Source organism: Emydura macquarii, unplaced genomic scaffold (genome assembly GCF_026122565.2).
Source record: "Emydura macquarii macquarii isolate MOO-44397 ecotype Brisbane River unplaced genomic scaffold, CSIRO-AGI_Emac_v2 contig_1253, whole genome shotgun sequence".
In the NCBI taxonomy this organism is placed as follows: Eukaryota; Metazoa; Chordata; order Testudines; family Chelidae; genus Emydura; species Emydura macquarii.
The window spans coordinates 102,251,238-102,278,744 of NW_027131390.1; the positions used below are offsets into that span (position 1 = coordinate 102,251,238).

At 41.5% G+C, this 27,507-nt stretch overlaps 1 protein-coding gene across 2 annotated transcripts in view; it reads right to left on the minus strand.

The window, feature by feature from the left end:
• Nucleotides 1-27,507, minus strand: part of SLC49A4 (solute carrier family 49 member 4) — a 115,469-nt gene that overhangs the window by 32,529 nt on the left and 55,433 nt on the right. For both annotated transcript variants that reach the window (XM_067549634.1, XM_067549635.1), the window contains exons 3-6: nucleotides 23,340-23,608; nucleotides 16,809-16,938; nucleotides 13,402-13,510; nucleotides 12,686-12,753 (exon numbers count right to left, since the gene is read on the minus strand). In XM_067549634.1, the coding sequence (XP_067405735.1) occupies nucleotides 12,686-12,753; nucleotides 13,402-13,510; nucleotides 16,809-16,938; nucleotides 23,340-23,608 (576 nt within the window). The remainder of the gene's footprint in view (nucleotides 1-12,685; nucleotides 12,754-13,401; nucleotides 13,511-16,808; nucleotides 16,939-23,339; nucleotides 23,609-27,507) is intronic.

Genomic DNA, 27,507 nt, shown 5'->3' on the forward strand with positions numbered 1-27,507 from the left:
AACCATGGTGCTCCATACAATGGCTGTGTGTGGTGTCTTGAGTGAGACCTATATTGAGGTGCTTGGATGGTAGGTCCAGTGAGAGAAGAGTGTTGGGAGGAGAATCTCTCTTCTTCTCCTTCCTTCTCATCCCCACTTGAATACGGGATTGGGGAGAGAGGCTCCTCATAAGAAAAATGCACTGGAAATGTCTGCCTTACAGGGGCAAAGCATGTCAATACCGCCTCCCCCTGCTGACAGTGGTGTCATTTTTCGGTGTGTTTTTGCAACGGTACTGATGGCGGTGTTGCTGGGCATTGGTGCCATGCTCGAGGTTGGTGCTGAGGTAAAGGTAGGTTCCAATGCTCTTGTCGGTACCAATGGTGTCATCAGTGCCATAGGTGCTGTCAGTGCCATTGTGAGTGGCTCTTTCAATGCCAGCATCATGCTACAGATCGGTAATGCAGTTGGTGTGGGGACAGTTGTCAGTGCTGATGTCGCCATTAGGACGGCTGATCTGTTCGCCTTTGGTTTTGTCGGTGCTGTGGCGTAGGAGGGCTGGGTTTTTTTTGCCTCATGACTCTGGGATGTTGAGTCCTTCAGTGCCATGGCATGAGCTGTACCCAAGGAATCTGGAGCCTCATAGGTACTAAGTCTTATACCCATTTTGGCTGGCAAACTCCTTTTCCTAGTTGACTCAGTCCTGGGTGGGGTTAAGGGTCTTTTCCTGGATGATTTTTCCTCTGAAGAGAGATTTTCCTGTCCAGGATCAGAGTAGGGTCTCAGTGACTTTTCCATAAGGGTGATTTTCAATCTAAGATTTTTGTCTCTTCTGGCTCTGAAGTTCTTACAGTGGGCATCTTTTGGGTTATCTATCCTTCCTCCAAGCACCTGACATATTGGGAATGTCCATCAGATGCCGGGATTGTGTCTCTGCAAGATGTGCTTCTTTTAAAACCTGGTGAACCAGACATGATGCAAAGTTCCCTGAGGGGAAGCTAAGAAACTATTTTACTTGGAGGGAAAAAAACCTTTTTTTTTCCCCAATAAGGTAGATGGGGAAGGTAAGTACACTAACTACCAACTAAAAACTAACACTATCACTAACTATGTTGATGAGCTAAATACAAAGTGTTGAGGACTCAGTCTTGGACCATGGATGGTTGAGAAGGAACTGAGGAGGTCTGGTGGCGTGTGCCAAAAAGGGCACCAAAAGCGCCACGAGACTGGGACAGTGCATGTGCAACCTGGACAAGCACTGCTGTCAAAAATCTCTGATCAAGAAACCAAGGATATGCCAATACCTAGAGTGGAGCACCCACAGGGACGCTACTTGAAGAATTAACCTTTTGCTGCCATTCTCTGACATCTCTTTGTGGACATCTAGATGAAGCTCAACATGGCTAAAACACAGCTCTTAGTCTTCCCAACCAAGTTCTCCCCGCTACTTCCTTTCTCAATCACTGTGGACACCAGCACCATGTGGCCGAGGACAAACCCATAACCTTAGCATCATCTTTGACTTGGACCTTCCTTTAGGTCTTCATATCCAGGCTGTATCTAAATCTTGCTGATTCTTTCTAACCTCTGTAAGACATAGCCTTTCCCATTCATCCACAGCTAAAATTCTGATCCAGACTTTCATCATCTCGTGTCTGTTACTGCAACATCCTATTCTCTGGCCTTGACAAATGCAATCTTGTCCCCATTCATATCAACGCAGAATGCTGCTGCCAAAATAATTTTCTTAGCAAGTTGCTTTGCCCATATTACCCTCTCTTTGCATCACTTCACTTACTCCCTCTTCTCTATTAAATCAAACTACTTGTCTTCACTTTCAAGGCACTTCACTACCTATTCCCACTGTATTTATCATCTTTCGTTCACTATTGAGATGTTGACTCCCACCTTTGATTGGCCCACGATGCCAGTAACTATCGCTCACTTGTTAAATTTTCAAACAAGTACTTTTGTACTTTCTCCTATGCTGCCCCTCACAATTGGGAGTAACCCCCTGTAAACATTGGCAAAACTAACTCCTTATCCTCCCTGACAATGCTATTTTACTGTGATGCCTCCAAAAACTTGAGAACATTTAGGCTATTGGTCTGCAGAGAACACTACCCTATCATGCTGACCAGTACTGTCTCACAGTTTACTAGTTCTCCCCCCATTTGTCTCTGTTGGCCTGTCTCCACCTGTTATCTCGTTTTATACTTAAGACTGTAAGAACTTTGGGGCAAGAAAGGTCTTTTTGTTCTGTTTTTACAGCACTTAGCACAATGAGGCCCTGGTCTATGACTGGGGTTCTACACACCACAGTTATACAAATAAAAATGAATAATAATTCAAAACAATTCAGTCACTGGAGACACAGCCTCACTTTGCTTTGGATATTTACAAGAAAACTTAAAAAATAGTTCACATGGTGTTTTCCAGCAGCTAAACATAAGTTAAGAGGAAATTTTAATTCCCCCCCCAAAGTAGATTGATCTCAGAACTAAAATCACACCCTTACTTAGCTGGCTGCTTGCCAGTCAGTGGAATTTAGACTTGACGGTACATTGATCAATTAGTTTAGGGTGACTTGCTTGATTATGTACAAGTGCAGGTATGTATTTATTTTATTCCAGCAATATTTGAAGAGCTAGGATCCATTTCTGGGGAAAAACTCAAACCTTTCCGGTTATCCTCAAATCCCTAATACTATCATCACTATGGAGTCAATGTAATTTAGAACAATATGCTGGGTATAACAAGAGGATAAGTTGGGTCTCGCAAATCCAAATGACTCAGTGACGGAGGTCTCAGTAGATAGGGCAAGCAGAAACCCTATGCTCAGAAACTTGCACCTTGATACAAACGTCAAAGTTCTGAACACCAGAGTTACGAACTGACCAGTCAACCACACACTTTATTTGAAACCAGAAGTACGCAATCAGGCAGCCGCAGAGGAAAAAAAAACCAGCAAATACAGTACAGTACCGTGTTAAACGTAAGCTACTAAAAAATAAAGGGGAAGCAGCATTTTTCTTCTGCATAGTAGTGTTTCAAAGCTGTATGGAGTTAATGTTCAGTTGTAAACTTTTGAAAGAACAACCATAATATTTTGTTCAGAGTTACGAACAACCTCCATTCCCGATGTGTTCATAACTCTGAGGTTCTACTGTACGATCTATAAAACAGTTTGCGGGTGCCGTCAATTTTTTATACCTTTTTCATTTATTTTTTAAAAAACAATCCAGCTGAGCACTGAACACAAGACAGTATTAGTACTGCAACTGCTCTTTTCAAAAGGGATTTTAACACTAGTGCAAACTTATAAAAAACATTAGAAAGGGAGATGTTATTCAATTTGCTGGTAATTTTTTTGTAGTCCCCTTGCTATTACTGAAGTTATGGCTGAAGAACTTCTTCTCTCGTAGCTCAGTTTTTTTCCTCCTGTTGGATTGTGGTAGTGTGGTCTAGGAAGTTTGGAATGATGAAGACATCCTATCCTGTCTGCTAATTGCCTTATTTTCACTTTCCCCTGCTAAAAGAGATAGGTAGGTATTTTAAGGTCCAATCCTACATGGCCACTCGATATAGAAGGTAACACTATATACAACTTGAAAGCTGGGAATGCCACATTTAAGTAATGTTTAGCAGTTTATCTAGAATGGAAGTTTTATGAAATATTGGATCTTAAGACCACATCTTTCTTCTTATTTGGTCCTTCCCTCTATTTCAATTCCACACTGAACTTAGCAGTCAATAACTGGTAGAGCTAGAATCAATGCCGTATATCACCTTAAAGCTTGTAAGCCCAGCTTTCAAATGGCATAGAGTATTAACTTCCAACTGCAGAAGTTTAGCTGTGCTTGCTGGATTTGAAGTGGGGAGGAAGAAAGTAATCAGAATAACCCAACTTTAAAATCACAGGAGTCTATTTATTTATTTAATTTTTTTCTGTATTTTTGTCATTAAATATTAACTATATAAAACCTCTCAGAAGTGTCACAAAACACAAACTTCGTATTTGTCCCATGGAGCTTTTCCTCTCTGAGCAAAGTCCAAGGGGACATATTGCTGCCGACATAGGTATTCCATTTCTACAATTTAGAGGAGTTAGATATGCTGCCTAACGAAAAAATGGATGAAATATCAGATCAAAGATGGGAATGGGGAGAGAGATAATGGAGTAGATATTTTCTCCACTTTACTGTACTGGGCAGTTGCAGCTCTCTTTTTAATACAGAAAGAAACTACTCTTGAAATTAGTAGCAGCAACAGGGATCTCAGATTTTGCTGAGAGTTAAAGTTGACATTTCTCCCTTATCTGCCTAAAAGTTACACAAAACTACTGAATTTAAGAAAAATGAAGAAAATTAGGTCACATTCAATCCTTTAAGGACCTTATTTCACCTTTGGTGAGAAAAAAAAACCCCTCAGTACGACTAGTACAAATGCTTCCAAGACCAGTAACTTTTCGCAGCACTGGTCTCGGTACAATAATCAGAAAGAATATTTTTGTTCTCCAGTCCCAGCAGCTCTTTCAGTTGCAACCACACAGCAACACATCAACAACACCCTGTACTCACAACTTCATATACTACCCTCATATATCATACGGTGGGGTGTGTGCATGTACTAAAGGAGAGGTAGTTCAGGATTGTAGGTGAGTACCAGCCTGTAATGGAGTCAAGGCCTATCACCGTGCCCTATGCTTGTGGCATAATCTTTCATGACCAAGCAAATCCATCCCTGTGCTGGATCCCGCAGTTAAGTCTTAAACATATGCGGCTGAGATAACCGTCTGTTGCTAGGGAAATTATCACCAAGTCACAACGACATTTCAGAATTTTGGCTTTACTGTAGGATAAAAACAGAAGGAAATGCAGTGAAGGACAAAAATCCAGAAATATCTGTGGTCATTAGCAAATGTGATAAGAAAAATTCTGAGGGAAAAGGAAATAGATTTATGTTTCAGCGTGATAATAAAACATGAATATCACTCTTTGAAGTTGCTTTGCTACAAACCAGTCTCATTCTACCTCTGTCAGCAAAGGGTACAACATCTGCCAACTGTCCAAAATATCCCAGGCTTTTCAATCATTAAAATGCTCAAACAAATTAACCAAACATACCTAGTTCAGGATTGTGGGGGAGTAGAGAAAAGTAGGATTTACATACTTTGTGGAGGAAAACTCTTCATACCACAGAAAGTGAAAAAGAGATTTGGGTTCTGATTTTCAATCTGGGTCTTTCCTTTTGAACAGGCTCAATTTAATATCCACAGTGACTTGAAGGCAGAAATGCTACCATTGCAGGCATCAGGTAGAAAGCTATCAAAGTGGTTGCATTTGAGTTACAAAAAATTGAAACTAGGTTTGAAAATCAGGTCCTTTATGTGCAGTTAAGTGACTAAATCATGTTCATGATGGGTAAAATTATATCTAGAATTTACAGTTTGAGAAGACTAAAGTAAAGCAACATCATTCTTAAACTGTAACGTTTTTGGTTTTACAAATTAGCAGCTGCTAGGAAAAAGGCAAAAAACAAAAAAAACAAACCCACCTTACCAGAGGTTGCTATGAGCAAGAACTGCTTACCTGGTAAGTCACAGTCCTGATATTGAAATAAATCAGCTTGTCATAACGTGACAAGAATCATTACTTAATTTTCCTAATTATAACTTTCAGCAGACTACTGTCAGTCATCACTGGTTCAGTCCTACACACATAACTGTTGAATAGGCCTAAGAGGAGGGAGTCATCTATCAGAAGTGACAAATCACCCTTCCCTACTTTTTGTGTGTGCAAACCCTATTGTTATATTGCCTGAATTGGAGAGACATATTTGGAGACAGACTACTAGCATTCTTTTAATTTGCTCAAAAGCATAGTTTTGAACTCTACAAAATACTGACCTCACTATATAGTTTGTAATCAATTTTGCAGCAGTTATATAGGCATTAAGCATTTTCTGAAACTAAAACCAGGCTGTGTATTAAATAAATTTATCATAAAGGCTGAGATTTGCATTATGGGTTTTAATGAGAGGGTTACTCACGTGGTGCAGTAAGTGAGGTTTTTCAAGATGTGTCCCCCTGTAGGTGCTCCACTTTAGGTGCCACTGTGTCCCACATTCTTGATCGGAGATCTTTACAACAGTACTCGTCCGGGTTGTGAGTGCACAGTTCCCGTCTCATGGTGCCGTTGGTGCATCTTCTGGTGCACACGTGACCCAACTCTCTCAGTTCCTTCTCTACCATAGAGTCCCATGTTAGAACTCCGAAGTAGAGGGGATGAGGGTGGATAGTGGAGCACCCACAGGGACACACATCTCAAAGAACCTCAATTACTGCACCAGGTGAGTAACCCTCTCTTCTTCTTTGAGTGATGTCCCTGTGGGTGCTCCACTTTAGGTGACTATAGAGCAGTCCCTGTCATTTGATTGAGGGACTTCAGTGTTAGTTGTTTGGACAGAGAAAGAACTGTTAGTCCTAGCGCAGCATCTATAATAGATGCACGATCAATTACATAATGCCTTGTGAAAGTATGAGCTGAGGCCCATGTAACTGCCTCGCATATGTCCATGGCAGGAACATTATTAAGGAACGCTATAGAAGTGGATATTGCTGTCGTCGAGTGCGCGCTAGTTCCTGAGGGAGCATGTATGTTTTTCTGTTTATAGCATAGCTGGATACATCCTGTTATCCATTTGGATAGGTATGGGTTTGCCATTCATGAGTTCTGCCACTGACACGAAAAGCTTATCTGATCTGAATGTTTTTGTTGTGTCTAGGTAAAATGCTATCATCCGTCTGACATCCTGAGTGTGAAGTGCTGCTTCCTGTGCATCCGTATGCGATTTCAGATAAAAAGGTAGGTAAATGAATAGGTTGGTTAATATGGAAATTTGACACTATTTTTGGAAGGAACTTTGGGTGAGGTCTAAGAGTGATTTTATCTTTATGAAATATCATGTAAGGTGGGTAGGCCACGAGTGTACTAACCTCCCCTATGCGCCAGGCTGATGTGACAGCAACTAAAAACAACACTTTCATAGACATATGGAGAAGTGAACATGTTGCTAAGGATTTCAAAGGTGTCCTAGTAATGGCCTTTAGTACTAGGTTTAGGTCTCATGGTGTTGTGGGGGCACATATGACTGGGAATGCTCTTTATAGCCCCACCAGGAACCATTTTACCATCGGGTGAGTGAATACCATTGTGTGATTGATCTTGTTGTGGAAGACAGTAATTGCTGCTAGATGAACCTTTAAGGAGCTAATTGATAGACCTGATTTTTTAAATTCTAAGATATATTCTAAGATAACAGGGATGGATGAGGATGCAGCTGAGGTTTGTCCATCTCTGCACTATAAGTCGAATATGTGCCATTTCTGTAGGAAAGTTTCCCTCATTGTTGATTTTCTATTATTTAATAGTATCTGTTTAACTTGTTTTGAGCATTCTAGCTCTTCTGGGCAGAATCAGTTAGGAACCATGCCGTTAAATGTAGTTTCTGTATCTCGGGGTGATAAATCCGACTGTTGTCCTGGGATAGGAGATTGTGCCTTGGAAGAAACATGATTGGTTTGTATGTTGACATGTTTGGCAGGTCTGAGAACCATGTCTATCTGGGCCAAGCTGGTGTTACCATCACTGTCACCTTGTCGACCTTGATTTTGTGGATGGTCTTGGGTATCATTAGGATGGGTGAGAATGCGTATAGGAGCTCTTTGCTCCTGTTGAGTAGAAAGGCATCGCTCATCGAGCCTGGTCCCAATCCCGCCCTCGAGCAGAAACTATGGCATATGTGGTTTTGTTTTGTGGTAAAAAGGTTGACAGTTGGATGTCCCCACTGATGAAACATGTTTTTCAGGACTTCGTTGTCCAGCTCCCATTCATGATTCTGGCCAAAGTGTCTGCTGAGGTGTTCTGTCTCCCAGGTAGGTATGCCACTGTTATGTTGTGCTCTATATGCACCAGTTCCATAGTTTTATCAATTTGCTACACAGAGAATGGGATCTTGCTCTTCCCTTACGGTTGATCTAAAGCATGCACGCTATGTCATCTGTCATCATCTTTATTGACCTGTCTCTTATGAACAGTAGAAAATGACAGCAGGCATTTGCGCACTGCCCAGAGCTCTAAATGTTTATGTGCAGACTGATTTTGGGTTTTTATCATCTTCCCTGTATTGTATGGTTGTGTAGATGTGTTCCCCACCCTAGGAGTGATGCATCTGTGGTAATCACGAGCGATGGTGGAGGCTGTGAGAATTGGACTCCCTTCATCATATTGTTCTCTTGGGTCCACCACAGTAGGGAATCTTAGAGCACTGACAATGCCAAACAAGGTCTGTTTAAACTGTGTCTGTGTGGTCTGTAGGCTGAAGCGAGCCATCCCTGAAGGCAATGCATGTTTCGCCGGGCTTACTGGACCACAAATGCCGTAGCCACCATGTGCCCCAGGAGTTGTAAAGCAATGTGTGCTGTTACTGTTGAACTAATAGAATTAGGTCTGTAATGACCTTGAATCTGGGCAATAGTAATGATGCCTTGGCTATTATTAAGTTCAGGTCCGCTTGTATGAATTCCAACTGTTGCGTTGGGTTCAAAGTGGACTTTTCATTGTTTACCTTGAGTCCTAGTTTTTGAAACAGTGTTATGGTTTGGCCTGTAGTTTGTCTGGCCAGGGTTTGACTGGGTGACTTTATTAGACAGTTTTCTAGGTATGGGAAGATTGTGATTCCCTCTCTCCTCAGAAGTGCCACAACTATTGCGAGCACTATGAAGACGACCCTCTGTGCCACAGAGAGGCCAAATGGCAGTACCTTGTATTGGTATTGTTTGCCAGACATGGTAAATCTTAGAAAACATCTGTGTGGGGGGTGGATAATGATATGAAAGTAGGCGTCCTGAAGGTTGAGGGCTGAGAACCAATCCCCTTTTTACAGTGCCAGAATTATGGTGGACAATGCAACCATTTTGAATTTCTGTTGCCTTACGAACTTAGTGACCTCAGATCTAGTATGGGTCTCCAGCCTCCATTCTTTTTGTGGATCACAAAATAATGGGAATAGAACCCCTTCCCTCTGTGTTGCCATGGGACATGTTCTATTGCCCCTAATTGTAGAAGATGTTCTATTTCTTGATGGAGTATTTGCACATGAGATGGGTCCCTGCAGAGGAACGGGGAAGGGGGTTGGATAGGAGGTGTGGATATGAACAGGATTGTATATCCCAACTGGATAATTTCTAATACCCATTTGTCTGAGGTGATAGTTTACCAGTTGTGGTGGAACTTTCTCAGGCAGAACTCGAAGTGGGTGGTAACTGATGGTAGCACTGATTGGTGAGGGGGGTCCTTGCAACCCTCAACCAAATTTTCCAAAATGTTGCTTGGATGATGTGGTTTGAGAGGTTGAAGATGTTTGTTGTGCTTGTCTACATCTTTGTGGTTTTGTCTACCTCTGTGTGATTCATATTCTCTGTATTTTGAGTAGAACAGATATCTCCTAATATAGAGTCGAAATCTGTATTATTTTTTCTTTGTTCCAGGTGTGTAAATTCCAAGGGTTCGTAATGTTGCTCATGAATCCCTCAATGAGTAAAGAACCTTACTGTCTTCTCCACGAACAGCAGGGCTTTGTCTAATGGGAGGTCTTCTATTTTTGTCTGTAATTCTCTTGGGAGACCCACAAAGTGGAGCCATGAGGCCTTGCGCATAACAATGGCCATGGCTGTTGTTCTGGCGGCCATATCAGCCACATCTAGCAAAGCCTGTAGAAATGTTCTCGCTATGAGTTGTTCTTCGTTGATCAGCGATCTGAACTCTTCTCTCGTTTTCAGAAATGTCATTGATAATATCTGAAATTTTCTCATATATGTTGTGATTGTAGTTAGAAAGTAAGGCTGAGTAACTGGATACTCTCATTAGAAGTGTTAATGATGAATAAAATTCTCCATCTCCTGTGCCTCTTCTGCAGCTGGTTCAGGAGGGGACAGAGATAAGTACATAGAAGATCTCGCTCTGCTTTTTTCTGGGATGGGTGGTCTGTTATAAGGTCTAGAATGGCTTGACCACATGTCCCAGTTCTGCCACTGCATGGGATATGGCATAGGTGGTCCATACCATGGATATGCTCTTGTTCCTCACGAGGCATATATCTGTGGGCCTCTGAGGATGGTCTGGTGGGAGAGGAGTGCTTTGACGAAAATTGCGCATCGTCTGCCTCACTGTCTTCTCCACTTAAGGAGGGTACTGGTGAGAAGGCTTTGTCATGCATGAAATGAAATGGGGAATCAAGGGCCCCTGCCACGGATGACTCTGGAGATGACGTTGCCATAGCTTCCGTTTGCTGACAGTGGTGGTGTTCCATCTTTTTTCTTTAGGGACGGTGCCGGTGTCAGTGCCATTTTCGCGCTGGGTACCTTAGTCAGTAGCTCTCCAGAAGTTGGTGCCATTGCCTGTTCCAGTGCTGAACTGGTTATTAGTAGCATTGTCAGTGCCATGGTCTTTGACGGTACCATAGTTGGTACGGCTGACCATTGAGATCTCACTCTTTGCACCATGTCTTTCTTCAGTGCTGTTGTGGAGGAGGATGGTTTATCTTTGTCTCTCGACTCCACATCTGGGCGTTTCAAGTCCTTGGGTGTTACAGCCCGATTCGTACCCAAGGAACCTGTAGCCTCATGAGTACTGGGTGAAGGGGCTGCTGGTGGCTTTTTGGGCAAACCCCTTTTCTTTACAGTAGTCATATTGGGGAGGCTGAGATGCTTTTCCTGAAGGTTTTTTCAGTTCTCTCTTACTGGGTATTCTGTGGTCCCGGGTCAGAGGCGGGTCTTAAGATTTTTGCAGTCAGTGCACTTTTGCGGCACATGTGTTTCTCCCAGGCAGCAGACACATTGAGAGTGTCTGTCTGACACTGGGAAGGCTTCCCTACATGAGGTACACCTCTTGATGCAGGCATGGTCAAATCCTAAACTTCTAATTTAATCTACTCTATTCACTGAAGGGAAGAGGGTGGGGGTGGGGAGAAGTTAACAGGTTGTTGATGGGTTTTTTGTTTTTGTTTTTTAAAGAAAGGTGGGTAAGGTAAAATACTAACTAAGCTAAGGTAATTGTGACTAAACAAATGACTGGACTCTCTCCAACTTCTCCACATCCTTTTTGTAATAGGGGCCACAAAACTGGATACAATACTCCAAATGCGGCCTCATCAATGCCAAATAGAGGAGAATAATCACTTCCCTCGATCTGCTAGCAATGCTTCTACTAATGCAGCCCAACATGCTATTAGCCTTCTTGGCAATACTTGGCCTCAGGGCACACTGCTGACTCATTATCCAGCTTCTTATCCACTGTAACCCCTAGGTCCTTTTCTGCAGAACTGCTGCCTAGCTCATCGGTCCCCAGTCTGTAGCTGTGCATGGGATTCTTCCATCCTATGTGCAGGACTCTGCCCTTGTCTTTGTTGAACCTCATCAGATTTCTTTTGGCCCAATCCTCCAATTTGTCTAGGTCCCTCTGTATCTTATCCCTACCTTCCAGGGTATCTACCACTCTCCCTAGCTTAGTGTCATCTGCAAACTTGCTGAGGGTGCAATCTACCCCATCCTCAAGATCATTAATGAAGATGGTGAACAAAATCGGCCCCAGGACAGACCCGTGGGGCACTCCACTTGTGACCAGCTGCCAGCTAGACATGGAGCCATTGATCACTACCCATTGAGCCCAATGATCTAGCCAGTTCTCTATCCGTTTTATAGACCATTCATCCAACCTATACTACTTTAACTTGCTGATAAGTATACTGTAGGAGACTGTACCAAAAGCTTTGCTAAAGTCAAGCTATATCACGTCCACTGCTTTCCCCACATCCACAGAGCCAGTCACCTCTTCATAGAAGGCAATCAGGTTGGTCAGGCATGACTTGCCCTTGGTGAATCAATGTTGACTGTTCCTGATCACCTTCCTCTCTTCCAAGCGAGGGCCTCAGTAGTGGATGGAATTGTACTGAGAAATCCAGAGATGAGTAACGTAGGGGTTCTCTCTTTTTTATTAATTAAAGTTATAAAAACACTTCTCAAGGAAGGGGCTTTTGGTGTTTGTTTTAAAGGAGCTTGGATGGAGAGAGAATCTGGTAGCTTGGTTTGGGAAGGGCGTGCCATTTCTCACTCTTTCACTCATAAATCCACATCTTCTAGGAAGGTGGGTGGATAGTGTCACTCCACACTCATAGTGGTCAAGAGAAGGATGCTAGGAGCACTTTCCTCACATGTGTGGGAAATGTGTTGTGTTCTCAGCATTACTGAACACTCAGTGGATCAGAATGCTAGACAGGTGTTGGCAGGAAACAGACACTGATGTTGATGTTCTCTCATGTTCTTCAGAGGATCTAAATTGGTTTTCTTCCAAGACCAGGCAGCCTCATTTTCACAAGGCTACGCTAAAAAGGAGCGGATGGGAAGCACTCGTCAGACATAACATGACTCATTCAACTTGAGTGAGCAAATGGAGTTTTCAACCCATGAAGTCCAGTAAAATGAAATATACAAATTACTGTACTAAAAGAAACAATACATCATCTTGGAGATGCATATTTGCCATTTCACTAATGAGCAGAAATAAATTCAGTTTATTCTCTTAAAAACCTAAGTGATCATTACAGATGAAGAAAAATAAAGAACTGAAGGTCAGATCATTATTCCTACCTTGCCATTGCTATGCCAACAACACAGCCTCCAACTATGGACCAAAATCCAATCCAGCCCGCATCCACCTGAGGAGAAACAGTATGGGGAAATGAAAAGGTTAAGGCTGAGAAAAAAAGATACTACTTTGAAAAAGGGAGGTGAAGGGGACTGAAAACATAATTTAACATAATTTAGTTAAAAGAATATGGTCAAACAGTCTATGCCCCAAATATGACCTCTTTTTATATTGGAATCTGCTGGGGAATGTCATCTGGATTTCTATAATACCCTATTAGAGGTTTAAAAATAAAAATCTCTTTCCCTACTGATTTTGTCCTTTCAAACTGGCAAACATTGATTTTCTTTTAATTCTCTCTGTTTGTTAAGGTACAACAGCCAACACTACTCCCTTTTATTTATTAACATCAATAGGTGTATACAGCTCTGAAAATATGAACTGCCATTGTAGAGTCAGCATGGGGAGCTACTACAACTTTTGGTATGTCAATGCTAATAAGTTTGTTTTGTTTAAAGTTTCAGCAGTGAAGTGGTGCTATATATATATATATATATATATATATATATATATATATATATATATATATATAGACAGTAAGAAAACAGAAAACAGTAAGAAAAACTAAGGTAGGTAATATGTATATCAGCTCAAACCACCATTACAAATCTAACAAAATATCTATGAAATAGAACAGTCGCTGCATGTATGTACTTACTTGGCTGACGTGAACTGGTGTTAATATCAAGTCCAGAACGCCAGACCAACCAGAGAAAACACCCAACGGTATAGCATAGGCTAATGCTATCATCAAAAACCGGAAATTGCTGTGAAGACAACATATATGTTGTTTTTATTAGAAATGGCTCTGAGATGTATCCTAGAATCTATATTCCGCCCATTAAGAACAGTAGAAAGCTAAAGATCGAGCCAGAAAAAACAAGTATAGAATTTGGATATTGCACTGAAATTCCAAGGGCTGAGATGTTACTGTCTGGCACCATGATGTGAAAGAAAAAGCATTTACTGTGTTCTTTGGATCTTCTCATGGAGTAAAACAAACATGACCTCTGAAATCATGAACATTTCACAGAACATTGTAAGATTTTTCTCTTCCTCGGCTTCAATAGTTGTGTGTATTAGCAAATTGCCCCTTCATGCCATGGGAACTGGTGCTGATCAATTGATCAATTTCAGTCTTGTGTAACCTGCTTTGAGGGAGGCCACTTTAAGTGAGTTGAATCCCCATATGTGAATAATCAGTTGTTTCCCAGCTGATGTTGTAAGACAGGGATAAGGTGACAGTTTGAAGATCACCATGTCTCTATAAGAGTCAGCAAGCAACTCAGTTATTAGAGAGAGCTGTAGGGAATAGGTAAACTCCTGAAGGAGTCCTCATGTCAGGGGAAAGAGCCTAGGTCATACCCGACTCCCAGGTAGATGGCCTGTGCAATGTAATCCTGCAGGGAGTAGGTTGCAAAGGAGAAGGGAGCAGAGAGGATCACTTTGACTCCAAGCAGGTGGCCTGTACGAGCAGTAGAGAGTACATAGGCTCCTGCAGAAGACACCAGGTCAGGGTAATGGACATGACAGATGTTGGACTTGTGTTAAACAGTTTTATTTTGAAGAAAAAGCTATAACTCATGGCTGAAGTGTTTTTTGTGCATGGATTTGTAAGTTAGCCGATTGGTTTACACATATCAAACACAGATATGCATATCAGCAACATATGAAAGCAATTTCAATAATAACAACACTAACTCTGTAATATAGGCAGGCATGTAATACAGGGCTCTGTAATACAGGGAGTAATTCCAGGGCTCATCAGCTGAGTATCCCTAGTTTACACTGCACTGTCAGAAGAAATAGTCCCTGTCCCAAAGACTACAAAAAAAGATTAGACAGGCAATGCAGTTTAGATGTCTAACAACAATGATAATGGATCTCTCTCACAACATAGCAGATTCCATCCTTTTATAAATGCCTCCTCTTTGATGGATTATTGCTGAAAGGCTCCCCAAGAGGAGTGTGATTTGAATGATGAGATGGTGATTGTTTTGTGTACAAAGGGAGAGAGAGTACCTTGCGGAAGGAGCACCATGGAAGAATGCATAAGGGGAGGAAGATACAATGTTTTACTTAATGGCAATAGAAAATCCTGACTTGTGACAGCCATGGGTTAAAACAGAAATATGTTCACTATTTAAATGCCAAATTATGTTTTATTAAGAAAGGTTTAGTGAGTGGGTAATTCAGAGTTTTGCAGTTCACCAGTTGACACTACAAATATCCCAGATCCAGGGTTTACTGTTCTGTGTACAACCAATTAGTTACAAGGCGCCCAAATGGAATACAGTCAACAGAAATGTTATATATAATATTTCATAAATATATTTATATTTTATATTACAGTCGATTATTTAGGTTTTTGACAGTAACGTTTTTACAACTCACCCTTCAGGCAGGATTTCTCGCCATAGCGTAGGCTCATAATGCAGCATTAATAAGTGTGCTCAGTGCCCTCATGGGAATTGCTATTTTTTAATTCCTCAAGTAGGTCACATTACGGATTAACTGACCAATTCTGTTCTCACCTTCTCGTCCTCCCCCCCCTAGAAAGGACACACTTCGGTGACTATCTTGCCTCACACGTTCTAATAACTTAAACTATGTCTACACTGCAATTAAAACCTGCAGCTGGCCTGCACCAGCTGACTCAGGCTTGCTGGGTTCAGGCTATAGTGGCTGTTTAATTGCATTGTAGACATTTGGGCTAGGGCTGGAGCCCTGGGCTCTACAACTCTGCAAGGTGGGAGGGTCCCAGAGCCCAGGCTCCAGGCTGAGCCCAAATGTCTACACCGCAATTAAGCAGCCCTTAGCCTAAGTCCCGGTGAGCCTGAGTCAGCTGACAAGGGCAAGCCATTGATGTTTAACTGCAATGTAGACATAGCCTTAGCCAGATTCCCCAAATAGCAGAAATTGAACATTTCTGATAGGACATAATTTCCCTAAAAACAACAAAGAGAGAATTTTTGCTGGTATTAAGTACAAGTAAAGAAGGCACAGAGTATATGACAGGTATGATTTTAATTGCTCTCTAATTATTGCTTTGTTAAAAAAGCTTCACAAATATCCCATCCAAGCCCTAGATAGTCCCTTTTATACATTGATTCTATTCCTGCTACTGACAGCATAGTGGTAGACTGCTGCACATGAGCAGAGCACCTTTGAAGTCAACTGGACTCTGCATGGGCACAACAATTCTCCTATGCAATATCAGTTACAGGATTCCAGGCTTTTAATATTACATATTATTTATATTACAGCAGCACCAAGAGGACCCAACTGTTATCAGGATACCATTGTGTTAGGTGCACACAGGAAGAAATAGTCCCTGCCCTGAAGAGCTTACAGTTTAAATACACAAGACAGACAAAGTGTGGGAGAAAGGAAGCACCATTAGGACATTTCTTTATAACAAAGTTAAAAAAAACACCAAAAATGTATAATCTGAGACCTTGCCCAGCAGTACGACTTATTTTCCAATTCTTCATTTTGCACTTTAACATCACATGCAATTAACTCAATAGGACAAATTCTGCCTTGGATGCATTTGCACACTTCTCCCACAATAGCAAGCGCTCTGGCTCACATTTGAATGGAGAACTGGACACAAAGTTATTCCACCATAATGAGCAATCCACAACATTGGCTGCTTAGAGCACTGCAATGAAGAGAGCAATCTAATGGTCAGTTATTCACAATGTTAAATTATCTCACCACTTTACAGTCCCCACCCCTTTAATCATCTTGCATTGGATGCAACAAAAGTATTATTTAGAGACTGTGTTAACAAGACCAGAGCTGTGCTGACGCTAAGTGACTCTGACATGTGGTTTGTGATATTTTTTTAAAATAGTTAATATTTAATGACTCCCGTTTTTAACATGTAATGTTCTTTCATATCTACATAGTAATATTTAATTTGATTACAAACCACTGCAAATTAACTTGTTTGTTCTTCAGTGAGAAGATTAAAGCACATGTTCTGTTGTATTTCTTTTTAAATTTAGGTTTTGAATTTGCTTTGAACTGTAAACCCAAGCTGTCCCCAGGTGTACCTACCTTAATAGCCTACAAAAACTTCTCCTATAGCTGAGCCGCTGACTAGCTGCAGCCACACTGGGAGGAAATGGAGGGCGTGATGGGAAGTAAGCTAGTGCTGCAGAAAATATCAGGGAAACCATTCCAAATTCTAAGAGACAATTAAGAAAAACCACAGTGAGAGAGAATTAACATTGTGATGGATTTTAACAATGAGAGTTTATTTTAATATAATAAAGTTATTATCTATCCTCTTTCAGACAAAAATTGTACCCCAAATGCTTTACAAAGTTCAATAGTACAGCTATAGATCTAAAACAACAGGAAGAGGAATTAAGGGAATATATTTTCAAGCAAGATTGGGAGTCAATGAGGTAGATTAATATAGGCAGGTCATTTGCAATGGCAGGAGTTACAGAGGAAAAAGCTCTTGCACCAACAGTTATAACACCACCTGAAGAGACAGAGAGGAGGCCAGTGCAGAAATGGACAAGGTCTGTATGGCAGGCCAGAGCAGATCCACTTGTGGTTTCAAACACAAGGAGGATATCATCAAACTTGGAACCAAGTGGATAATTCTGAGGGCAGTGATGAGGTTACTTTTCATTGTGTGAGAATGCAGGTAGAAGTACATGCTAGAGTTTGGACAGCTGCGACTAGGGGAAGCTCTAGAGCAACGAATTACAGTAGTCACACAATAGGGTGACAAAGGCATGGAAAAAGGGTTCAACAAAGGTGGAATCAAAAGAGCACACCGCACAGACAGTGTTACTGTGGTAACAGACACATTTACAACAGGAGGAAAGTACAATCAGACATGCCCCAAGGAGAGAGAGGACAGAAATGGGAGAGAAATGAAGAAACCGAGTTGTTTGCAGATGCTGCTCTTGCTCAACAGTAGTCTTTCAGAAATTTCAATGTAGCAATTTGGGCCTGAACCTGCAGGAGACACTCAGCAAGTCTTGTGTTCAGACTTTTTAAAGAGAGAGAAAGCCACAAACGTTCATCAACCCCCCAGGCCCTCTAACATTCACATGCATTTACAATTTGCACAGCATTCTCCCTATTCACATGCTTAACCCTAACTTGCTAGTTTTCCTAAACTCTTAAAAAACAGGATTCTTTATTACTGTATAGAAAATCCTATAGCTATGGATAGTGTCCTTTTAGGAGCGCCTGGAATCTTATTACAAAAAACTGATTCACCAGTACTACTAGAAATCACAGGAGGGCTGGGTACTTCACTGCCTTAGTTTCTTCCTCTTTAAAAAAAAAAAAAAAAAAAAAAAAAAAAAAATTAAAGTCAATATGGAGAAGGCACTTTGCCAACTGCTCTGCCAAATGAGGGAAAAATAATTCATGAAAATGAAAAGTAAATGATACTCAGAATCTGAATGGACCAGGTGGGAAAAAACCCAGAATTACTGTTTCAGCTTGCTCTTTAGGAGGGAAAAAAAAATTATATATATGAGAGAGAGAGAGAGTAGGATTTCTTTTGAGGATAATTCTTGTGGATTTGACAATTTTATTCTCTAATATCAAATACTAAATGATTCACTTTGGACTAAACTTGTTTCCTTTTCCTACTACAGTCTCATCATAAAAGGATTGTCTTTGAGAGTTAAGGACACGTTAGCTAAACCCACCACACAATATAACACCACAGCCTGTAGGCCAGGGGTGTCAAACATCTGGCCCGCCAACCTTTTTGGTCCAGCCCCTGGAGGCAGCATGCGCTGCTGTGACATCTTGCGGCGTTGTACTCTCTGGCAGTGGCGTGTGCTGCCGCCAGAGGGTACGACGCCGCGAGACGTCGCAGCGGTGCGCGCTGCCACGAGATTTGTGTATTCTGGCGGCATCGTGTGGAGCGCTGTGTGCACGAGACACAGTGTTTCAAAAGTGCCTAGTATTTCGATTTACGGCCCACTTGAAGCACATTTAATTCAAATCTGGCCTGCCACAGCAAATGAGTTTGACACCCCTGCTTTAGGCTATACAAATATAGTAAGTTCTATGCTGCTGCACATTACTGCCTTCAAGGAAACGAATGGTGAGTAAGGAATTGACTATGATATTGTAACTGAATAAACCCAGACCTAAAAAGAAGAAAAGAACTTTCTGTAGTACTGGGGCGATGCTTAGAAGGGGAAGCACGGATTGTCAATAGCAATTTTTTTTTTTTTTAAATGCCTTTTATTCTGTTTTCAAAACAAGATTTCAGAGTTACATGTGGACATATCCAAAAGATCATCTGGTTACAGAGAAACATGGAAACAGACTAAAGTACATTCTTATTGAGCTATAATATACCATAACTATAAAATGGTAGGTTTACTCTTTTTAAAATGTAAACCATGTTGATTTAATATTTTAAAGAGTAGAGTAATATTTTTACAAGTGCTTAATCTCATTTGGGGCAACTGCTGAGATTTACCTTAAAGTCCTTTTCATCAGAGCCAACTTCTTTAGGGAGCATGCTCTAGTATTGTTTAGGTAATTTTTTAAAATTATTCAATTAACCTGGCAATTCCTACAGTGTTTCCCTGTAGCCCTTGGGGTATGTCTATACTGATTCCGCTGTGTTGGGCTCCACAGATCGACGCAGCAGGACCGATTGAGCGGCCAGTGGAGACCCATTCAATCAACCGGAAGTGCTCTCCGTTTGACGCAGTAACTCCACCCATCCCCCGGAAAAGAGAAACACTGTGCTGACTGGAGGGCATTTCCCATTGGCGCAGCACAGTGAAGATGCTGCAGTAAGACAGCGTAAAGTAAGTTGACGGGAGATAACGCATTCTACAGTACGTAGCTTGCATATCTCCTGTCGACCCAGTGTGGCAGTGTAGACCAGGCCTTAGTATCCTCCCACATTACAACTCCTAGTCTGATGAATTTGCCTTGTGGTCACTGTCCTGAGGCATAAAGAAGGGCAGAACTTGTCTGAAACCTAGCCAAAAAACAAAAGGGTCACTGCTATTGGGAAATAAATGACCCTCAGATCAGCTTGGCCTTGTGTACCCCACACTTGCCTCACATAAGAGCTCTGAACGGAATTAGTTTCTCACGTCACAAAGCTTGGGAGGCCCAAGAATAACGGGTTTGTCTTTGTCACTACTACCATGCATTATACCATGCTATAGATGAAGAAAAAAAGCAAGCCTAGGCCAAGTTTACTAGCTTGTTATTAGAGTTTAACAAGTAAGAGCAAGTCACGATAAAAAGGAAGATGTAAGGGATGTACTGTAAGTGCCGAGGGAATTACAGTTAGAGACAAGAGCTCCTCAACAGCAACTGACTACTTTTTTCCTAATAGTTCTCTCAGGAACACTGGATGGATCCTCCAAAGCACTTAAAACAAGAAAAGAAAACAAGAACAGTCAACAAACTAATGGGCAGGAAATACTACACTGAGTATTGAGCTGTATGTCTTTTGCTGAAAAGTGAATCTCTAATGCCTCATGAAAGCAATCTGAGCACATGCGACAATGACCTGCATATGTCAAAGTGAAGAGATGGTCCCCACTCAGCCTTGAGAAGTGAGCACCTTGGCTGATTAAATAGGCTGTAAATGGGAAAGGGAAGGTTTTATATTCAGAGGTGCAAGTCTCTTTGGTGGAAGGTATTTTTCCTTTTGAAAGGTATATCCACACGTAAAAAGTTCAAATACTGAATTGCTGGGCAATAAGAAAAATCTGTAACACTGTAATAATATATTAGATGGGTTTAAGTTAATGTTCAGGAAAACAAATGGCTAATAGCGTTGGTTACAGCCAACAGCAAGGCAAACTTCCCCATGCAATTCAGGTATTGCAACTTGATTTTAATCTGTAACATCCCTGCTATTTCAATCATGGTTCAGAATACGGTATGCAAAAATGACAACAGGATGCCATGATAATTCAGCTGAGCTCTTAGTGCAAGAAACTCCACCACATTAAAACAGAGAGAGGGAAGGGAATGGGTTCAGAGAAAGATTGTAAAGCAAATCTATGTACACTTATAGCCCCATCCATCATTACAAAAAATATTCTTTGGAAAAATAACATGTTTTTGCCATGCCATCAATCCAAGGTTAACAACTCTTGTAGTATATCCAAAATCTCAAAGTGAGAGCTGCATCTTGGCCAAGTGGCTATGCCAAAGGAATGGATGTTAAGAGACTTGAGTTCCGCCTCTAGATTGCAATATGATGTTAGGCAACTCCCTTAATCTCTCAATTTCCCCATCTGTAAAATGGGACAAATAATACCTTCTATCTTTGTGAACTGCTTTGAGGTTAGCAGATGAATAGAGCTTTATAATTGCTAATTTTTATTGTTACACATTATGGGGTAGATTCTCTCCCATGTCTGTGCTCCACTGGGTACTGGAGAATGGGGATGGGGACATCAGTGTGCAAGTTTAAGCCCTCCGATTCTGTGGATACTCTCCCTCATCCCAGTCCCTTTCCTATGGTGTTCTGAGGTTTGAAGGGGGTGATTGTCTCTTGAGCCAGCTCTGCCAGCTTTTAACTAGTTGAGTGTTCCCCCACAACCAGGGAAATTCTCTGCTTTCCAACTATATCCAGGATCCAACCTTTCACTGCATGAGTGGTGCAAAGGAGCTATACTGCAAAAGAGAATCTCACCCTATATGACAGATCATTAACACAGTAGGTGCAGTCAGACAGAAAAATCCAGTTGTATGTTTAAAAGTCTACTGAATAAAGTAAAATCTTATAGCGACCTTATGAAATGTTGCCTCCCCAGGAAATTTAAAAATTGAAACACAATGATTCTGCACCCATGCCAATACCACCCACAAGTCTGAGGGAGGGTTTCTCCAAAAACCCTTTCCATTCCAGGAATGCAGAAGACCTGTGCTACATACCATCAAGTTTTTCATCAACATTGCTACAATAGAGCCACACTGAGCTGGGTTCAGCAAAAGGGACTTGGCATCTCTAATAGACAGGTAGGTGTAATCGAGGTCAAAAGCCTCAAGTCATAGATTTCTCAGTTTAAACACCAAGCACCCCAATGGCATCCAATTTATGAAGAACATGCTCAGGAAAGCCTTCCCCCAAGCAGAATAAATGAAAAGGACACATCAGTCAGTGGCAGACTTGTGAGAAGGGGAAAGCCACTTCCATCACTGCTAGACACAAAATGAATCTGTTCTAGACACAGTATTACATTTCCCTCAGACCTGTTCACAGGTCTTAGTTATATATGGTATCTGGTAGGGCTGATGGGCTGGGGGGGGGAGGGGGGGCGCAGAGAAGAGGAGCTAAGTTGTTCTTATAGTCATTAGATTTTATTCCTCTTGCATTCATTGCACCTCACGATAGGGACTGACATGCAAACAAGTCACATCAGTTTTCCCTTGCACTCCTTCTTGTGCATCATCACTTTGAACTGCCATGGAACCTTTCAGTTGCAATACCTTATATGCCTCTTAAAGAGGCTGCAGCCCAAAAAATTGCTTCGCTGCGGTTTCAATATATCTGGCTTCAGAAAAAGAGTGAGTCACTCGAAAAGAAAGGAGCTATGTGGTGCCCAGTCACATAATGATCCAACTTCAATTGCTTGTTATTAAAGTAAAGAAAGGAAAGTGACCCTCACTCTGCCATTACTAACATATAAGAAAATTTGCCTCATGAAGAATGGATAGGTACGAAGCATTGCAAATAGCCAGCAGAGTCTAATACACTTGTATACACACTACAGTATATACACTTTTAAACATTGAGGTTCCTTTTTAAAAACATTTTAAATAGCAAAATAGAGCCTAGTAATATCTCTTGGCTGAATTCTAGAGAGATAACTAGACCAAATTCTTAACTGACATGAACTGGTGAAGGAATTATCCAGCTGTGCTAAAGAAACCATTGCAAGGAAAAGCAAGGGAAAATAAATCAAGTATTTCAGAGTGTTCATTTTCATACATTACTATTAGTCAGTAAATAGTTGCTCCTGAATAATAACTGTTACATACATCTATGAAGAATAACATTAAGTACTTTTTAGTTAAAAACGAACAAAAAACCAAGATCTAGTGGGGATTTATTCCACAATTATATTCTTAATTAAAAAATCACTTTAGAAAGACTTACACGTTTAAACCCTAAATGAGGACTCAGTTAATACAGAAGTTAAACATGAAGTGCTGAGAGTGTTGGATTTCCACTACCACTATTAATGATACAGAGAAACATGAACTGGTATTGGAGAGGTTTACTGCTAAAGTTCAACAAGGGAACAGCATAGTTTTGAAGTTCTGTATTAAAACACAAAGCCCTAGTGAAAGATATTTGTCCTGGGAAATCAGAAGATATGAAAAGCTAGACCAGATTCTGTACTGGAATGAATCTGTCTGCATTCAAAGAGACAGCTCAATTGGTTACCGCACATGTGTGGCAATGGGAACAGAATTTAGCTCCTCTAGAACACAGAATTCTACCACTTGGAAAAAAAAGGACAACAGCTCTTTAAGCCATTAGCAATTTTGTCTGCAGGCCAGCCTCTAGAGGGCAGTAGTTCACACTTTAAACATAAATTAGTTTTACGATACCTGCATACAACACAGCTTCAATGCGGTCCTTGATACGCTCAGAGTTACTTCCTGATGCAAGTGAAAGATGGGATGTTCCATTAGGAGATGGAACTACCAGAGGTCCTACTAAAAACGCACATGCTGCACCAAGATAATTGAGCAATGATGCAATAGCTGTTGCAGTGGCACGTTCATCAGGAGAAAACCAGGTAGTGGAGAGAAATGGAGCAGCATTCATTACGGTTGGACCTGCCAATCCATTTAACAGCTGCCCTCCATGAATCAATCTGGAATTGAGAAAAGAATATGCAGACATTTACAAATTACTTAGACATTATGTAAGATCTAGATTGCACTAAAATGTGTAATTCCACAAAAGATATACAAAAATCATTAGCACAAAAGGAATATTTTATACGGTACTAAGAAAAGCAGGACTAGACTCATGAAGAATCCAGGAGCTACTTTGTTCTTATTAGCACTGAAACGAATGGAGAAGTTAAAGGTTCTCTTCAAGGAAGGTATGGTGAAGGGAATAAAAGAGTGAGATTGCTTTGGAGAGGAGGATAGCATGATAGGCTATAAAGGAAGAAAGAGGTTTAGTGACAGTCAAGCTCCAAAATGTTAAACTTAATCCCATGTGTGTTACACATGCATGAATCCCACTGGGAGTTTTAAATCACTTATAGGGTTTCAATTCTGAATCTATCACAAAGTCCTTTTGCATATTTTCATTACATTATTGACTTCTACTCTAATGGAAGTTTTACACTAAAAGGAAGATGAGATTGGGCCCTCAGTTGTCCTGAGACAGAATCATTTTATTCTGCTATTTAGAAAAATATTTGCTATTTCGCAAAATACAATTTCTTTTTCCCTCCCCTACCCCCTAGCGCATTCTCACTGGGGTCAAACAGATAAAGACTCTTTTAAATGAAATGTGAACCCTCTGTTACAGCTGCAAGAATATAGTCATAAGAAACACAGCTATGGCTTAAAAATGGGAAACACAAACCAAGCTTAATCAACATTTAGGCAACACTTCAAGCCACAAATGGCTAAATGTCAGAACACTGCAGAGCAGTTCTTTGTATTAAAACTTAGGAAGAATGTCATTCACTCAGCATAAATTTCAATTAAAATCTATTAAGAAAATGTATAAAAGATATTATAGAGAAAAAAAACCACCACCACATACCATCTTAAGGAAACATTTTACTGACTCACTACTTGGGAGTTAAATTGTATTAACTATTAAATAAAGGAAAATATCAGCTATAAATCTAATTAATAGATGTGTTATCCTTTCTTTGTAATAAGCAACTGCATACTATCTCGTGCTGTGATTTTGACAGACATCACAAGCTAAGCAGAGTCAGGCTAGGTCAATACTTAGACTGGAGGTCTCCAAAAAACAAAACAAAAACAAAATTAAAAACAAAACACCAGGGTATGGTGGCTCAGCACAGAGCTTAAGTCAGTATTGAATGAATAGGTTAAAAATTGATGTGATGCCTTTGAGCAAGTTGCAACATGAAGATCTGTATGATCTTTGTAAAGGTCTCCAATTTGCATCTATAACCTCAGAGACACAAAAATATTCACTTCACTGTATGAACCCTATAGGAAGTGCAGTGGCCTTCCTCCAAGCCTGGGCCTGAGGAAGGGCCACAACGCCCAGAGCAGGCAGAAAAAGGGCCAGCTGACCAGTCTGCCCGGCAACCGGGGAGCTGGCCAGCAATAGGTACCACGGGCCGGCCAATCCAGCAACAGAGGGGCGGGGCCTCAACCGGGGCTGATAATATAAAAAGCAGGCCCCGGAGCTCAGTGAGGAACAGGCTGCCGCCGGAGGCAGATGTGCCGTTCCACTGGCTGCAGCCAAGGCCTGAACCCAGCCAGGCCACTATCCCAAGCGAGCGTCTCCCGAAGCCTAGGACCTGGGGATGGCCCAAGCGACCAGGCCCCAAGGGTTGGATAGGGCCTCCGGGCCCCCCTAGACTGGCCTAGGCCTACCAGCCCCAAGGACTGGGCTAGGCCCCAGTAACTGGACCGAGTCCCCTGAGCCTGAGAGATTCCCCCTCCCCAAGGCCAAACCTGACCTGGAGGAACTGCCTGAGGCAGAGTCATCCCCTGAGATGGGACAGGACCTAGAGGAGCTACCTGAGGCCAAGCCATCCCCCAAGCCCTGTGACCTGAAGGAGCTGCCCCTCTCCGAGGAGCTCCCCGCCTTGCCGCCTGTGGACGCAGAGGGACTGGCGAGCCTGCCGCGGGCTGTGTACCCCAGTGACACTGAGGATCCCACTGATACAGGTACCTGGGGATATGGGGAGGAAGTGGCCCAGGGACAGCCATAGCCGTGGCTGAGACAGAGGCGAGACCCCGTTGGCGTGTTGCGGCAGGAGCCCCACCGACTCAGTGGCAATGTCTTTGCCACTGCTAGGGCCCTGGGCTGGGACGCAGTGGAGTTGGGTGGGCTTGTGTCCCCCTCCCCTCCCCCTTGTCCTCGCCACACAGGGAGTACTGTCCCCTGCACTCCTGGCTAGAGGACACTGCTGCCTGCTCGCCCGCCCTGCCTGAGGGCCAGGGCGATAGACTGCTTGCTCGCCCGCCCTGCCTGAGGGCCCGGACTGCAACGTATCCGGACGCTAACGTTCCCCTTTTTGGAAGGTGCAGTGGCCTTCCTCCGAGTCTGGGCCTGAGGAAGGGCTACAATAATGGGGCCCAGCCAGTCCCCGTGCTACAAACCCAAAATGGATAGATCACATTTTAATTCAGTACATTATCCAAAGAACTTAACTGAGGGGATTTTTTTTTTTTTTAATTAAAGACATCACATTTCTCTTCAATTTATTTTTTTTACCTCATGCTCTCTCCTTCCCTTTCCCATTTAATATTACATCTTTTTAACATATTTCTGCCATTCCAGCTCTATTTGTATCTTACTTATCTATTATGCCTGGTGCTATCCCATTATATAGCCTATCCTTTTACAAGAATTTTCCAAACGCCAATATTTTAGGTTTTTAAATTTCAAAACTTTATTCTCTCAACCAGTTATGCTTCCGGAGTATTGCCTGCTTCAAATGTCTCTGTATATGTTTGTATTCTTAACCTCATTTTATCCCTCAGTCATGTACTTGCTTGAATTAAGTTACTTTTCAAGGGAAGGAGATTATTTTCATTGTTCCACTATGCATCTCTAGCTTGTCTCCCAAAGGAGATGGAAAAGATACTCAAAATGTGGTTCAGTGCATTCAGTAGTAATCTACTACTTCTCTAGGAGACAAATATATAGCAGCTAATACAGATGACGAAGAAATATGAACACAATAGTATCAGTGCTTTTTACTGTTTGTTACAGTGTCTTGCTATCCATGAACTAGATTTTGGTCTAAAAGACTATCAGACCTATTTCCTACAGACCCTCATCAGTATGAAAAATTGCTTTAAGATTAGAAGCATTTGTTCCCATTACTTCCCTATTTTCTCTTGGTTTTTGTTATTCAAAAGGAGCAAAGAGCAACTACATTTTTCCCAACAGTCTTATACTGTAATACAAAATGTCTTTTCTATGAAAAGTGAGGACTGCAAGAGAATTTTAGTCCATTTCTAAACCTAGTTGGAAAACATTTTAAAGATCTGGCATAATAACAGTTGAATTTTGATTGATTCTGTGTTTAGCTCTGTTCTGCTCTCAGATTTATACATTTTGTCCCAATATTCACCTAGTTATTTTCAGGTACCCAAGCAATGTCGATAATATTGAGTTCAAACAACAGAAAATATACCAAGAGAGTGAGGCTTTTCATCACAATCATGAAAAAAAATTAAGAAAAAAGTGACATAAGGAATTTAACACAGACTTATGAAATAACCAATTGTTCTGCTTGTGCCTTAAAATGGAAGTAGGTGACTGCAGGTCTGACTCAAACACCATCTTGGCAGCCATCTTAGAAACCCATGTTTAGGAGCACTTTCTGGATATCTGCTTGCTTGGCTAGTGAATTTACACTAAGTGAAACTTACATTTGGAGGATGGGTCATGGATTCTCTGTTAAAAGCCAACCATTCTGATTCAGGGAGCGGCGCTGGTTTTAATCTTACAGCTTTAAGAATCATGTACCACAACGTCCTATAAATAAAGAGTGTTTGTAAAAAGATGTAAAGGATAAAACCTAACTTCCAT